The 16,727-nt window shown below is 46.6% G+C and overlaps 1 protein-coding gene across 11 annotated transcripts in view; it reads left to right on the top strand.

Annotated features, from left to right (window-relative positions):
• ctc1 (CTS telomere maintenance complex component 1) overlaps positions 1-15,659 on the top strand; it is a 125,711-nt gene extending 110,052 nt beyond the window's left edge. For 6 of the 11 annotated variants that reach the window (XR_013651349.1, XR_013651347.1, XR_013651348.1 and 3 more), the window contains 3 exons: positions 9,226-9,382; positions 13,171-13,285; positions 13,390-15,659. Coding sequence is in view for 6 of the 11 variants with exons in the window: in XM_078936907.1 (XP_078793033.1) it covers positions 9,226-9,382; positions 13,171-13,285; positions 13,390-13,481 (364 nt within the window). In the remaining 5 variants the exon portion in view is untranslated. Of the gene's footprint in view, positions 1-467; positions 661-9,225; positions 9,383-13,170; positions 13,286-13,389 lie in introns of those variants that run through there. The other 5 variants (XR_013651345.1, XR_013651346.1, XM_078936908.1 and 2 more) reach the window with 3 other exon arrangements.
• Positions 15,660-16,727: the final 1,068 nt, after the last annotated feature.

The raw sequence follows: 16,727 nt of genomic DNA, 5'->3' as shown, positions 1-16,727 counted from the left end.
GTGCGGCTCTTTGAGTCTCATCATATTTTCTATATTCAGTGCCTCATTTCATAGTTTTTTCCCTCTTAAACTACACTCAAACCATCAGAGGGTATTAAAAATAAATACTAATAAAAGTAATTTGGCAGTGTGTGTGTTTGATGCTGCTCCAGACACATATGTGACCGCCAAACATTTGCGAGGGTTACGCCCAATGCCGGAAAAAATAAGTCAACATGGGAGCTGCGAAGAACAGGAAGATTCTTCCTTTCCTGAACGGAATGAAAGTCACTGTATTTATTATTCTGAGCTTTTGGAAGCAGTAAAATAGTTCATGGCAAAAAAGAACAAAACGTATCGCCGGGAAAATGAAAAACTTCCTGATCTGACACAAATCGTCTCCTTTATGAACAAGTTGAAGCTTTTGAAACATTCTAAACGACCATCATTCCACTTTCCTTCTTCTTCCTTCTTCTCCACCACACCAGACAAGACCCAAGGTGTAGATCCACCACACCAGACAAGACCCAAGGTGTAGATCTACCACACCAGACAAGACCCAAGGCTCAGATCTACCACACCAGACAAGACCCAAGGTGTAGATCCACCACACCAGACAAGACCCAAGGTGTAGATCCACCACACCAGACAAGACCCAAGGTGTAGATCCACCACACCAGACAAGACCCAAGACTCAGATCCACCACACCAGACAAGACCCAAGGCTCAGATCTACCACACCAGACAAGACCCAAGGCTCAGATCTACCACACCAGACGAGACCCAAGGCTCAGATCTACCATACCAGACAAGACCCAAGGTGTAGATCCACCACACCAGACAAGACCCAAGGTGTAGATCCACCACACCAGACAAGACCCAAGACTCAGATCTACCATACCAGACAAGACCCAAGGTGTAGATCCACCACACCAGACAAGACCCAAGGTGTAGATCCACCACACCAGACAAGACCCAAGACTCAGATCTACCATACCAGACAAGACCCAAGGTGTAGATCCACCACACCAGACAAGACCCAAGGCTCAGATCTACCACACCAGACAAGACCCAAGGCTCAGATCTACCACACCAGACGAGACCCAAGGCTCAGATCTACCATACCAGACAAGACCCAAGGTGTAGATCCACCACACCAGACAAGACCCAAGGTGTAGATCCACCACACCAGACAAGACCCAAGACTCAGATCTACCATACCAGACAAGACCCAAGGTGTAGATCCACCACACCAGACAAGACCCAAGGCTCAGATCTACCACACCAGACGAGACCCAAGGCTCAGATCTACCATACCAGACAAGACCCAAGGTGTAGATCCACCACACCAGACAAGACCTAAGGTGTAGATCCACCACACCAGACAAGACCCAAGACTCAGATCTACCATACCAGACAAGACCCAAGGTGTAGATCCACCACACCAGACAAGACCCAAGGCTCAGATCTACCACACCAGACGAGACCCAAGGCTCAGATCTACCATACCAGACAAGACCCAAGGTGTAGATCCACCACACCAGACAAGACCCAAGGTGTAGATCTACCACACCAGACAAGACCCAAGATGTAGATCTACAACACCAGACAAGACCCAATGCTCAGATCTACCACAACAGACAAGACCCAAGGTGTAGATCTACCACACCAGACAAGACCCAAGGTGTAGATCTACCACACCAGACAAGACCCAAAGCTCAGATCTACCACACCAGACAAGACCCAAGGCTCAGATCTACAACACCAGACAAGACCCAAGGCTCAGATCTACCACAACAGACAAGACCCAAGGTGTAGATCTACCACACCAGACAAGACCCAAGATGTAAATCTACCACACCAGACAAGACCCAAGGCTCAGATCTACCACAACAGACAAGACCCAAGGTGTAGATCTACCACACCAGACAAGACCCAAGGTGTAGATCTACCACACCAGACAAGACCCAAGGCTCAGATCTACCACACCAGACGAGACCCAAGGCTCAGATCTACCACACCAGACAAGACCCAAGGTGTAGATCTACCACACCAGACAAGACCCAAGGCTGAGATCTACCACACCAGACAAGACCCAAGGCTCAGATCTACCACACCAGACAAGACCCAAGGTGTAGATCCACCACACCAGACAAGACCCAAGGTGTAGATCTACCACACCAGACAAGACCCAAGGCTCAGATCTACCACACCAGACAAGACCCAAGGCTCAGATCTACCACACCAGACAAGACCCAAGGCTCAGATCTACCACACCAGACAAGACCCAAGGTGTAGATCCACAACACCAGACAAGACCCAAGGTGTAGATCTACCACACCAGACAAGACCCAAGGCTCAGATCTACCACACCAGACAAGACCCAAGGCTCAGATCTACCACACCAGACGAGACCCAAGGCTCAGATCTACCACACCAGACAAGACCCAAGGTGTAGATCTACCACACCAGACAAGACCCAAGGCTCAGATCTACCATACCAGACAAGACCCAAGGCTCAGATCTACCACACCAGACAAGACCCAAGGCTCAGATCTACCACACCAGACAAGACCCAAGGTGTAGATCCACCACACCAGACAAGACCCAAGGTGTAGATCCACCACACCAGACAAGACCCAAGGTGTAGATCTACCACACCAGACAAGACCCAAGGTGTAGATTCACCACACCAGACAAGACCCAAGGTGTAGATCTACCACACCAGACAAGACCCAAGGTGTAGATCTACCACACCAGACAAGACCCAAGGCTCAGATCTACCACACCAGACAAGACCCAGGGTGTAGATCCACCACACCAGACAAGACCCAAGGTGTAGATCTACCACACCAGACAAGACCCAAGGCTCAGATCTACCACACCAGACAAGACCCAAGGTGTAGATCTACCACACCAGACAAGACCCAAGGTGTAGATCTACCACACCAGACAAGACCCAAGGCTCAGATCTACCACACCAGACAAGACCCAAGGTGTAGATCTACCACACCAGACAAGACCCAAGGCTCAGATCTACCACACCAGACAAGACCCAAGGTGTAGATCTACCACACCAGACAAGACCCAAGGTGTAGATCTACCACACCAGACAAGACCCAAGGCTCAGATCTACCACACCAGACAAGACCCAAGGTGTAGATCCACCACACCAGACAAGACCCAAGGTGTAGATCTACCACACCAGACAAGACCCAAGGTGTAGATCCACCACACCAGACAAGACCCAAGGTGTAGATCTACCACACCAGACAAGACCCAAGGCTCAGATCTACCACACCAGACAAGACCCAAGGTGTAGATCTACCACACCAGACAAGACCCAAGGTGTAGATCTACCACACCAGACAAGACCCAAGGTGTAGATCTACCACACCAGACAAGACCCAAGGCTCAGATCTACCACACCAGACGAGACCCAAGGTGCAGATCTACCACACCAGACAAGACCCAAGGCTCAGATCTACCACACCAGACAAGACCCAAGGTGTAGATCCACCACACCAGACAAGACCCAAGGTGTAGATCCACCACACCAGACAAGACCCAAGGCTCAGATCTACCACACCAGACAAGACCCAAGGTGTAGATATACCACACCAGACAAGACCCAAGGTGTAGATCTACCACACCAGACAAGACCCAAGGTGTAGATCTACCACACCAGACAAGACCCAAGGCTCAGATCTACCACACCAGACAAGACCCAAGGTGTAGATCCACCACACAAGACAAGACCCAAGGTGTAGATCTACCACACCAGACAAGACCCAAGGTGTAGATCTACCACACCAGACAAGACCCAAGGCTCAGATCTACCACACCAGACAAGACCCAAGGCTCAGATCTACCACACCAGACAAGACCCAAGGCTCAGATCTACCACACCAGACAAGACCCAAGGTGTAGATCTACCACACCAGACAAGACCCAAGGTGTAGATCTACCACACCAGACAAGACCCAAGGTGTAGATCTACCACACCAGACAAGACCCAAGGTGTAGATCTACCACACCAGACAAGACCCAAGGTGTAGATCCACCACACCAGACAAGACCCAAGGTGTAGATCCACCACACCAGACAAGACCCAAGGTGTAGATCTACCACACCAGACAAGACCCAAGGCTCAGATCTACCACACCAGACAAGACCCAAGGTGTACATCTACCACACCAGACAAGACCCAAGGTGTAGATCTACCACACCAGACAATACCCAAGGTGTAGATCTACCACACCAGACAAGACCCAAGGCTCAGATATACCACACCAGACAAAACCCAAGGTGTAGATCTACCACACCAGACAAGACCCAAGGTGTAGATCTACCACACCAGACAAGACCCAAGGCTCAGATCTACCACACCAGACAAGACCCAAGGTGTAGATCCACCACACCAGACAAGACCCAAGGTGTACATCTACCACACCAGACAAGACCCAAGGCTCAGATATACCACACCAGACAAGACCCAAGGTGTAGATCTACCACACCAGACAAGACCCAAGGTGTAGATCTACCACACCAGACAAGACCCAAGGCTCAGATCTACCACACCAGACAAGACCCAAGGTGTAGATCTACCACACCAGACAAGACCCAAGGTGTAGATCTACCACACCAGACAAGACCCAAGGTGTAGATCTACCACACCAGACAAGACCCAAGGCTCAGATCTACCACACCAGACAAGACCCAAGGTGTAGATCCACCACACCAGACAAGACCCAAGGTGTAGATCTACCACACCAGACAAGACCCAAGGTGTAGATCCACCACACCAGACAAGACCCAAGGTGTAGATCTACCACACCAGACAAGACCCAAGGTGTAGATCTACCACACCAGACAAGACCCAAGGCTCAGATCTACCACACCAGACAAGACCCAAGGTGTAGATCTACCACACCAGACAAGACCCAAGGTGTAGATCTACCACACCAGACAAGACCCAAGGCTCAGATCTACCACACCAGACAAGACCCAAGGTGTAGATCCACCACACAAGACAATACCCAAGGTTTAGATCTACCACACCAGACAAGACCCAAGGTGTAGATCTACCACACCAGACAAGACCCAAGGCTCAGATCTACCACACCAGACAAGACCCAAGGCTCAGATCTACCACACCAGACAAGACCCAAGGCTCAGATCTACCACACCAGACAAGACCCAAGGTGTAGATCTACCACACCAGACAAAACCCAAGGTGTAGATCTACCACACCAGACAAGACCCAAGGTGTAGATCTACCACACCAGACAAGACCCAAGGTGTAGATCTACCACACCAGACAAGACCCAAGGTGTAGATCTACCACACCAGACAAGACCCAAGGCTCAGATCTACCACACCAGACAAGACCCAAGGTGTAGATCCACCACACAAGACAAGACCCAAGGTGTAGATCTACCACACCAGACAAGACCCAAGGTGTAGATCTACCACACCAGACAAGACCCAAGGCTCAGATCTACCACACCAGACAAGACCCAAGGTGTAGATCTACCACACCAGACAAGACCCAAGGTGTAGATCTACCACACCAGACAAGACCCAAGGTGTAGATCTACCACACCAGACAAGACCCAAGGTGTAGATCCACCACACCAGACAAGACCCAAGGTGTAGATCCACCACACCAGACAAGACCCAAGGTGTAGATCCACCACACCAGACAAGACCCAAGGTGTAGATCTACCACACCAGACAAGACCCAAGGCTCAGATCTACCACACCAGACAAGACCCAAGGTGTAGATCTACCACACCAGACAAGACCCAAGGTGTAGATCTACCACACCAGACAAGACCCAAGGTGTAGATCTACCACACCAGACAAGACCCAAGGTGTAGATCCACCACACCAGACAAGACCCAAGGTGTAGATCCACCACACCAGACAAGACCCAAGGTGTACATCTACCACACCAGACAAGACCCAAGGCTCAGATATACCACACCAGACAAGACCCAAGGTGTAGATCTACCACACCAGACAAGACCCAAGGTGTAGATCTACCACACCAGACAAGACCCAATGCTCAGATCTACCACACCAGACAAGACCCAAGGTGTAGATCTACCACACCAGACAAGACCCAAGGTGTAGATCTACCACACCAGACAAGACCCAAGGTGTAGATCTACCACACCAGACAAGACCCAAGGCTCAGATCTACCACACCAGACAAGACCCAAGGTGTAGATCCACCACACCAGACAAGACCCAAGGTGTAGATCTACCACACCAGACAAGACCCAAGGTGTAGATCTACCACACCAGACAAGACCCAAGGTGTAGATCTACCACACCAGACAAGACCCAAGGCTCAGATCTACCACACCAGACGAGACCCAAGGTGCAGATCTACCACACCAGACAAGACCCAAGGCTCAGATCTACCACACCAGACAAGACCCAAGGTGTAGATCCACCACACCAGACAAGACCCAAGGTGTAGATCCACCACACCAGACAAGACCCAAGGCTCAGATCTACCACACCAGACAAGACCCAAGGTGTAGATCTACCACACCAGACAAGACCCAAGGTGTAGATCTACCACACCAGACAAGACCCAAGGTGTAGATCTACCACACCAGACAAGACCCAAGGCTCAGATCTACCACACCAGACAAGACCCAAGGTGTAGATCCACCACACAAGACAAGACCCAAGGTGTAGATCTACCACACCAGACAAGACCCAAGGTGTAGATCTACCACACCAGACAAGACCCAAGGTGTAGATCTACCACACCAGACAAGACCCAAGGCTCAGATCTACCACACCAGACAAGACCCAAGGCTCAGATCTACCACACCAGACAAGACCCAAGGTGTAGATCTACCACACCAGACAAGACCCAAGGTGTAGATCTACCACACCAGACAAGACCCAAGGTGTAGATCTACCACACCAGACAAGACCCAAGGTGTAGATCTACCACACCAGACAAGACCCAAGGTGTAGATCTACCACACCAGACAAGACCCAAGGTGTAGATCTACCACACCAGACAAGACCCAAGGTGTAGATCTACCACACCAGACAAGACCCAAGGCTCAGATCTACCACACCAGACAAGACCCAAGGCTCAGATCTACCACACCAGACAAGACCCAAGGTGTAGATCTACCACACCAGACAAGACCCAAGGCTCAGATCTACCACACCAGACAAGACCCAAGGCTCAGATCTACCACACCAGACAAGACCCAAGGTGTAGATCTACCACACCAGACAAGACCCAAGGTGTAGATCTACCACACCAGACGAGACCCAAGGCTCAGATCTACCACACCAGACGAGACCCAAGGTGTAGATCTACCACACCAGACGAGACCCAAGGTGTAGATCTACCACACCAGACGAGACCCAAGGTGTAGATCTACCACACCAGACGAGACCCAAGGTGTAGATCTACCACACCAGACAAGACCCAAGGTGTAGATCTACCACACCAGACAAGACCCAAGGTGTAGATATACCACACCAGACAAGACCCAAGGTGTAGATCTACCACACCAGACAAGACCCAAGGTGTAGATCTACCACACCAGACAAGACCCAAGGTGTATATGGTATTTGGAGCACTGGGGGCAGTAACCCCCAAGCTGGAGGAGTGGCTACCACAGATACCTGGAAAGACCTCAGACCTCTCAGTCCAGAAAAGAACAGGAACAGCTAAGATACTGCAGGACCCTCAAGCTCCCAGGCCTCTGGTAGAGGACCCCAGCTTGGAGGAGAAACCCCCCACGGAAGGGGGGGGGGGGCGTATTTGTTTTTTGGTTTTTAATATATGGATGGATGCAAAAGAAATCTCCAACGACAGACCAGTTAGTGTTTTACCTGTAATGTCTAAAGTTTTAGAGAAAATAATCTCTGATCAGTTTTTAAACCATCTGGAAACTAAAAATCTGCTACATCGTCTTCAATGGGGCTTCAGGTTAACCACTGAATGGAAACAGCTGCATATTTGCTGCTGGAGCAGATAAAATAATCACTTGATGGAGGAGACGTTGTAGATGATTATTTCCTCAACCTAAAAAACCACATTTGATGGTGTGAATCATCGGATCCTCATCTCAAGGCTTTTTCTACAGAATCGTGAACAATGTGTTATTATTAATAACTTTAAACAATACTTCCATAAAGTTCAGACTGGGGTCCATCCCTGGTTCTTTTCAGTCTGTACATCGATAATCTTCCAGAATTGTGTGGTGACATCATTTACAGATGTATGCTGATGACTCAGGTGTCTATGTTTCTGGTAAAAACAGCTGCACAGTCAGTGAAAAGCTAACCAGCAGCTTAACAAACATCCACTTGGCTGGAAGGCTGGTGTTTGACTCTAAGCACAAACAAAGTTCATGTCCTTCTCCATCACAACGTCCACTACCAACTCTGTGTTTCTGTAAATGACAATCAGATCAAGTTCCAGAAGAAAATAACTTTGGATTCCAATGTAAGCTTTAAAACTAAACGTGTAAAATGGTCAGACATGAGCTGCTTTAAGCTAACAATCCTGACCTTTGAGTGTGATTAGATGTTTCTAAATGATCTTTTCTCCGTTGATTTCTGGAGCTACTGTCTATCACAAACTCAGAAAACTGCTCTTTACCTCTGGAGAGTCTTTGTAGTCTTTCTAATCGAGCTCTAAAGAGTTTAAATTTGACCAGTTTAATTCCATCTCTGCCACATTTGATTCAAATACAGATATTCTACAATTCTAGTCATTTGAGCTTTTTAAATGATTTTAAAGTGTCTTAATGAACTGGCAGCTAAACCTTTAAGGACTTTAGTTTCCCACCTCCATCTGCTCTACCTATAAGGAACTGGACTCTGGATTCACTTCCTGCTGATCAGACGTTTGTCCAGTTTGAGCCTTTTTATTAAAACAAACCTGGTTGTAGCAGCAGAACTGAACAGGTTTGATTGGGTTAAATGGTTCTGATTTCTGTCCGTCTGGTGTGTCTCCATGTTTAAACTGTCATTCTCTTAAATTCATTTCATTATAGTTCTTATGTCCTAAAAGTCCATCTAGGGACAAATGTTGCTAATTAACTTCCTTTATAAGCATTATGTTTATGTTCGGGACGACTGCTTATCTGTGTGTCTGTGTTTATGTCTGTCCCTATTAAACACATTCATTCATCGATTGATCAGGTCTGTTTGGATTGATTTGGTTTGATTGTTTCTCTTTTTATTGATCAGGGTGGTGATTGACGACGGTACCGGAGAGGCTCACGTTTGGTTCTCTGGTGTCGTGGTTCAGACTCTGCTGGGATTGGCTGATTTCCTGTGGGAGGGGCTCCAAAGGTGCCTGAAGGTCAGAGGTCACCTGAGAGTTCTCCCTCGGGGGCGGAGCCTGGTGAGTACCTTAGCTTAGCAGGTGAAGATGACAAGTTCGTGTTTGAACGTCTTCACCTGGAAGCCATCAGAACTAGGATTTGGATTTTATTCAGAGTTAGGGGCTAACACACACCTGCTCACCTGTACCTCCTTCCAACAGGTGAAGTTTAGTCCAGACCAGTGTTGGGAATCTACCTTTAAAGAAGGTCACCTTTAACCCAGCCTCCAAGGTCAAGTGGGCCCCATGTGGTTTAAAAGCAGGCAGAAAATGTGGCCCCCAAATGGGTTTGTCCACAGCTTCCCTGGTGGCCCCACCTGTTACTGCCCATTTGGGCCTTCAGTGCTGTCCACTGAGCAGCGGCTAGCATCGCCCGGTCGCTCCGCCGATAGCCAGTTAGCCACAGGGCAGCTGGCTGCATAGTGAGCCAGCCCACTGAGTGTCCACTTAAGCCAATTGGTGTGTTGAAGTTGTGAGTCTTTGGAGAGTTTCTGCTGGGATTTCTCTACAGGAAGTCAGAATAGCCTCCCAGAGCTTCTGATTGGATGTGAACTGCCCTCCACCCTCAGATATTTTTGTCTTGAGGACCCTCCAAAGGTTCACCATCAGTTGATCTCCTCTTCTGCCAGAGCGGCCAATGATGCAGAAGTGTTCCTGCCTCATAGGATGGAGCATATTCATGCATGAAGATGATTTGGTTAAAGCACGGTTCTTCTTGTTTGTACAACGGGAGAAGGTCGTTTGTTAGAAGCTCCGCCTACTTTCTTCAGAGGTCATCTTTACACCTTTAGGGAACATAAAAGGGCTGAGCAGCTGCAGCCCAAACCATGACGCCCCCACCTCCTTGCTGACGTCACAGCCTTGTTGGGACATGGTGGCCATCTAGGGGTGTGACGATAACCGCATCACCGCATGTTTGTTTTTCTGTTCTGCATTTGGTTTGTGATTAGAACTATAATAAACACATTAAACACATTTATCTTTACTGATAATTTACTTTTTCTAGTCCTGTGTTCAGACTTCAAGGGTTTCTGGGGAAACCTTTCATTACTGTTCTCCTTCTCTCCCCGGCCCCCGCCTCTCTCTCCCTCTACTTACATGTGTGGTTCAGCAGCACACACACATCCTCATTGATGCTGCAACAGAAGTTTCCGTCTCGTGAAGAAATACAACAAATTTACTGCGTTCTAATTATTTCCATTGTATTCATTTCCTTTACAAGCTGTGTGCGTTCTTAAGTGCGCGACACGGCCGCCTGCCCGCTGGAGGATTTTGTGTGTGTGTGTGTGTGTGGGGGGGGGGGTATTACTGTTCTCCTTCACTCCGTAACACCAAACATGAACTGTTAGATTTCCATGAAAATCACTACATGTTTTGTCTGGGAACTATTTTTTGCAGCGTAATGTTACGTGTCTGTATACACAAAGGCGGAGCCTCCTGCCCCGCGTTCTTCATGGGTGTCAGGCCTCACGGCTACAGAAAGGTGACAAAGTGTCTGCAGTCTGTTTATTACTGGACAATATAGAATATTCTGAGAAGATGTCTGTACCAGAGAGCACAGGTGAAACCTGCGTGCAGCTGGAAAGCAGAAGAATCAACACACACCCCCAACACACATGTGTGTGTTTGCTCCTCCCTCCTACACATGCAGCGCACTGACACACACACACACACACACACATAGTCATTCTACAACACCTGTGTCAGCTAGCCCAGATCAGGTGGTGGATGACGTATGACGCGCCAAATGCTTCGTTTGGTGGAACCACGTTTCAGATGTCACTTGTGTTTGAACAGTTGGGGGCGCTATTTTCTAGAAACACAAATGAATCCTGAACGTTTCCAGACCAGTTCCATAGCTTCCCCTGTTTTGGAGTCAGCGTCAGTTCATTGCATTTTACCATGACTCTTTGTAAAAAACGAACTGTGGCTCAGGATCATTTCAACTCGGTTTCTCCTAATAAAACAACACATTATGAACATTGTTTCTGAGGAAAATACTAATGATGGTAAGGGGTGATTGTATTAGTAGAGATAGGTGGAATCAGTGGAATAATCACAGCGTCTGAATCCTGGAAACCTGGGTTAGAAACCAGCACTTTACAATTTGTGTTTCTTTTTTCATGTGATGTGTGTTTTGCTGTGTCAAGCACTTCTCACAGAAAACATCATTTGTGTTGTTTTATGTTTTTTCATCATCATTTCCACATTTGATTTGATTTGATTGATTTCAAGCATTGTAGTCAAAGCAATAAAGAATTTACACATATTTATCAAACTCAGTACAGAAATAATGAAATGCATAGTTTAAAGACAGAAAATAAAACAAAAACGTCAATTAAACCACATTTGCTTAATTAAATACAGTGATCATTAACTAAAGTCAAGTAAGTTTGATTTATTGCTTGAAAAGGAGCGGGAAGAAGTGAACTTATATACCCCCCCCCCCCCCCCCACTGAGTTCATTCATTTGATAGTTTTACAGTTTTTGTAATGTTGAATGTGCGAATGAATGTGTGTGTGACTGTAAAGCACTTTGGGCCTTGAAGGAGGTGGAAAAACACTTTTTAAGTACACGCCATTTACCATAATCATTGATCATTAGAACACATGATCACGATAAACCAGTAATTATTGCTACACATTGCAGATCAAGTAAATAAAATCAATAGTTATTGATTGTAATTTAAACATTTCAGTAATCATTATTGCACATTACAATGTAATATTCAGTGGTTGTAATTAAAAGATCTTTGATTATTTCACCACAGTCAAGTTCACACATGGATTTGGAATTATTCAAACACCTGTTGATCCTTAAATCCTCTTATCTTCATGTCCTGGAATCAGAGTTTCTTTATACATTTTCTTGAATATTTGAACATTTCTTTAGCTCATTTCTTAAACCGTTCCAGAGTTTAGTGCCACACACCGACACACAGAAACTTTTCTTAGTGGTTCTGATCAGTTTGATCTTGAAGTTCCTACATCCCCTCAGTCTGTAGCCTCCTTCATTTTCTAAGAACTGTTTTTGGATGTTAGATGGTAACGATTTCCCACTGACTCTGTATAGAAGCTGTTCGTGTAAAAACCAACAAGGTCAGACAGATTCAAAAGTCTAGATTGATGAAATAAATAGTTTTTATGATCAAGATATCCGGCTTTATGTACAATTGTGACGGCTGGTTTCTGAAGTAAACAGACATTGAAGTGTTACGAGGAGCTCAGTTGAAGGATGTACATCCAGTCCACCACCAGATGTCGCTCTTCTGTGTGGTTTCAAAGCCCTGAATGGGTGGTTCATTTTTCCCGCACAATTACATGAACCCTATGAGGCTTCATGGGGCTTCTATTCCCATCCCTAGTTCTTACTGTCCCAAATAAGACAAATAATTAAACCATTTTAAACTAATAACAACAAGAGACACAACGTGATCCATGAGTTTCACTGAAGAACAAAGAATTTCATCTTTTTGACATTTTATAACAAACCTGTTCCATCTGTAGGCGGCAGACAAACGCTGTAAAAATGGAGTAAACTTGTATAGTTTACGAGCTTCTAGAGGCCCAAAGTCTTTAGTCACAGTACACTTCACCCATAAACACACTGATGGCTCCACCGCTGAGCACTGTAGCTCTACAGCCCAAACTGAACCTGATCATCAGAAAAACTCAGAAAAGCCTCCAGAATAACTTTAATGAGACATTAGAGTCAGACACGGAGGTGGGAGTGTGATGGTGTGGGATCAAGAGTCTGCTCTGGACTGAGATCTGCTTGATGACCTCACTCAGGTGTTTGTGTCTGTCAGGTGTCTCACTCTGAGGAGCCCCTCCTCCTCTTCCTACTGAGCATGTGCAGCAGTGAGGCTGTGAGACGACCAGTTTGTCTGACCTGCAGGAGACACGCCCCCACAAGAACAAAGGGTAACACACACACACACACACTAACACACACACACACACACTAACAGACACCAGTGAGGGTTGGTTGATCTTCAGGATCTTCTTGGTTCTCTGTTCTTCCTCAGATCAAAGGCGTTTCAGTCGAGCAGACAGAGACTTCATCACCAGACTGACTCCTCCCCTTCAGCTCACCTGTCTACACCTGCACTCCACCTGAACCTCCGTGATTACCTGCTCCTCCCAATGAAGATGAAGATCACTGCTCCTACAGTCAATAAATCTGTTCCTCTGTCATGAAAGCTGCTCTCTGATTGGTTCTTCTGACAGCATCTTAGATCTTCATGATGATCTCAGATCTGAACCTGCAGGAGGTCAGAGGAACCACAGGAGATCAAAGGAACCACAGGAGATCAGAGGAACCACAGGAGATCAGAGGAACCACAGGAGATCAAAGGAACCACAGGAGATCAGAGGAACCACAGGAGATCAGAGGAACCACAGGAGATCAGAGGAACCACAGGAGATCAAAGGAACCACAGGAGATCAGAGGAACCACAGGAGATCAAAGGAACCACAGGAGATCAAAGGAACCACAGGAGATCAGAGGAACCACAGGAGATCAAAGGAACCACAAGAGATCAGAGGAACCACAGGAGATCAGAGGAACCACAGGAGATCAAAGGAACCACAGGAGATCAGAGGAACCACAGGAGATCAAAGGAACCACAGGAGATCAGAGGAACCACAGGAGATCAGAGGAACCACAGGAGATCAGAGGAACCACAGGAGATCAGAGGAACCACAGGAGATCAAAGGAACCACAGGAGATCAGAGGAACCACAGGAGATCAAAGGAACCACAGGAGATCAGAGGAACCACAGGAGATCAGAGGAACCACAGGAGATCAGAGGAACCACAGGAGATCAGAGGAACCACAGGAGATCAGAGGAACCACAGGAGATCAGAAGAACCACAGGAGATTGGAGGAGCTGCAGGGTTCTCCATCCATCTGAACATCCGTTCCACCAGAACTCTGATCTGGACATTTTCTGAACCATTTTTCCTCGTTGGTTTTAAATGTTCATAACACTTTCACCACTTTAGTCACGATGTCCATCAGGAGGAACATCTGAGGATCTCTGATGTTCAGACGTTCTTCTTTTCTGACGTCTCCAGATTGTCTGGGACGTGCAGAAAGTTCTGATCAGAGCAGTGAGGAACCATCAGTGTTTAACGCTGGACCATCACCTGCAGCATCATGGGTTCTTCTGGATGCTGGAGGATCTGGATCCAGAGAAGAACCTGCAGATGTTTGAGGATCAGAGGACGATCTTGGCTTTACAGGAACTAACTGGTAAAATCAAAGACTCTGGATCTTCAGGAACCACAGAGAAGATCTCACTGATGGAGGTTCCTCCTGTTCTCCATCCAGACTCAGATGTTCCTGTTTGTTGCCTCTAAAATGTCACCAAAACTCCTGTATAATCCTACAGGTCATTCACATAGACTGTGTTATAATCTGGATTACTGAAATAATCTGAACTGGATTAGAACATCCACAGGTTCTGATGTTTTGGTGCAGTCCCAGATGTTCTCCTGTGTTTCTATGATGGAGGTCCCCTTCCTCTCCAAAGCCAGTGCTGAAATATTAATCCATGCTTTTATAACATCTAGGATAGACTATTGTAACGCTCTTCTTTCTGGTGCTAAGAGAAATACTGTAAACCGGCTGCAGCTTGTTCAAACTCAGCTGAACGCCTTTTAACCAGAACCAGAAAGAAGGAGCACATGACTCCAATTCTGAAGTCTTTGCACTGGCTCCTTGTCAGCTTTAGGATCCATTTTAAGGTTTTTATTAGTTTATAAAAGTCTACATGGAACAGGACCCTCATTTTTATCTGATTTACTTTTAGTCTATGACCCCCCCAGAGCCCTCAGGTCCACAGGTCTGCTGGTGGTCCCAAAGGTCAGAACTAAACGCCACGGCGAGGCCTCCTTTCAGCGCCGTGGGCCTCGCCGTGGAACAGCCTGAGGACGTGAGGCTTCAGCCACTGTGGAGGTTTTTAAGAAAAAACTTAAGACACATCTTTTTAGTAAAGCTTTGAAAGAGTTTTACTTTTCCACATGTTTTTATTAACTCATTTGAATTGTTTAGATTTTAATGGTGGGATGTGTATGTGTTGGGTTTTTAGGTGTTTTTTATTAATTCTTTTTTTTAATTTGTATTATTTTTACTGTGTTTATTATTTTAACTACTATATTTTTTATCTTATTCTTTCTCTGGGAAGCACTTTGAGATGCTGTGTAGCATGAAAAGCCCTGTATAAATAAAGTTGAATTTGAATTCCTCCATCGATGATCACGGGTTGGTGGGAGGACTTCCTACTAAAGTCAATGATCATCTCCTTGGTCTTTGAGGTGTTCAGCTCCCTGTTCTCGCTCTCATCCCCTCCCTTCACCCACGCAGTGACACGTCTGGACACGACAAGCTGCAGATGCATCATCATCAGCAGTGTAGAGTGTGACGACACAAGGTGAAAGTACAGTTCCATGTGGTGCTCCACTGTTGCTCATCAACCTGTGCAATCAGTTACTTTACTGACTCTAAAGTAATCGGAGTACTTTCCAGTGAACTGCTGCTGTCTTACCTGGTAACTGATGATACATCAGGAACTGCTCTGTGATTGGCTGTTGGACGTAAAGTTGGGACTTTCCAGAGATCAGCTGAAGGTCACATGACCCCAAACCAGCAGAGCAGTTTGTTCCTCCTGAGTGGGTCATGTGACCTTTGGTCCACAGAACAGATGATCTGGATCAGGTTCTGCAGAACTTTAAACATAGAAACAGGTTTGTGGTGATCTAGAACTGAGGTAGTGAATAAAGGTTCAGGAACCAGAACTTGTTCTTGTTCTTTATCATAGAACGACCCGTCTGTCCTGATCCAGAAATGTGGTTCTAGATTTAAGTTTCACTCGTTTCCTTTAGAGGAACAACAGTCTCTACTGTTCAGAGAACAGCGGTTCTCCTCCAAGGTTCCAGCAGCTGGTGGTACAGAGAACATCAGAGTTCAGGAAATTCTGGTCTGTTTCGGTACAGAAAGCACTGCAGGGGGCGTCCAGCAGGGGGCGATGCAGCCTCCTCGTTTCTGAACGCCACAGACAGACAGTTGGTGTGTCAGAAGATTCATCACCCCTGTTGTTAGAGTAAAATATGTCCAACACAAGAGGCCTTCAGCTCTAAGTTGTTTGCTCACAAACTGTAACTAAAAAATCCAACAGCCAATGATAACAAGCCCTGCAGAAGCCCCTCCCACCTGTGAGAAAGGTGTCAGATTTGCAAAAGAGTGAGTGGACGACCTGAGAAAAAGAGAATCAAACCTTTGACGCTGGAAACAGAAACTTCTGATGGAAAAAGGAAAACAGAAAATGTTCTGAATAAAAAGAATTCATGATTAGAAACTGAA

This window comes from Oryzias latipes, chromosome 18 (genome assembly GCF_053564925.1).
Source record: "Oryzias latipes strain Hd-rR chromosome 18, Olatipes_Hd-rR_3.1".
Lineage (NCBI taxonomy): Eukaryota > Metazoa > Chordata > Actinopteri > Beloniformes > Adrianichthyidae > Oryzias > Oryzias latipes.
The sequence above is the reverse complement of the archived record's forward strand: the minus strand, read 5'-3'. Positions and strand labels throughout refer to the sequence as shown.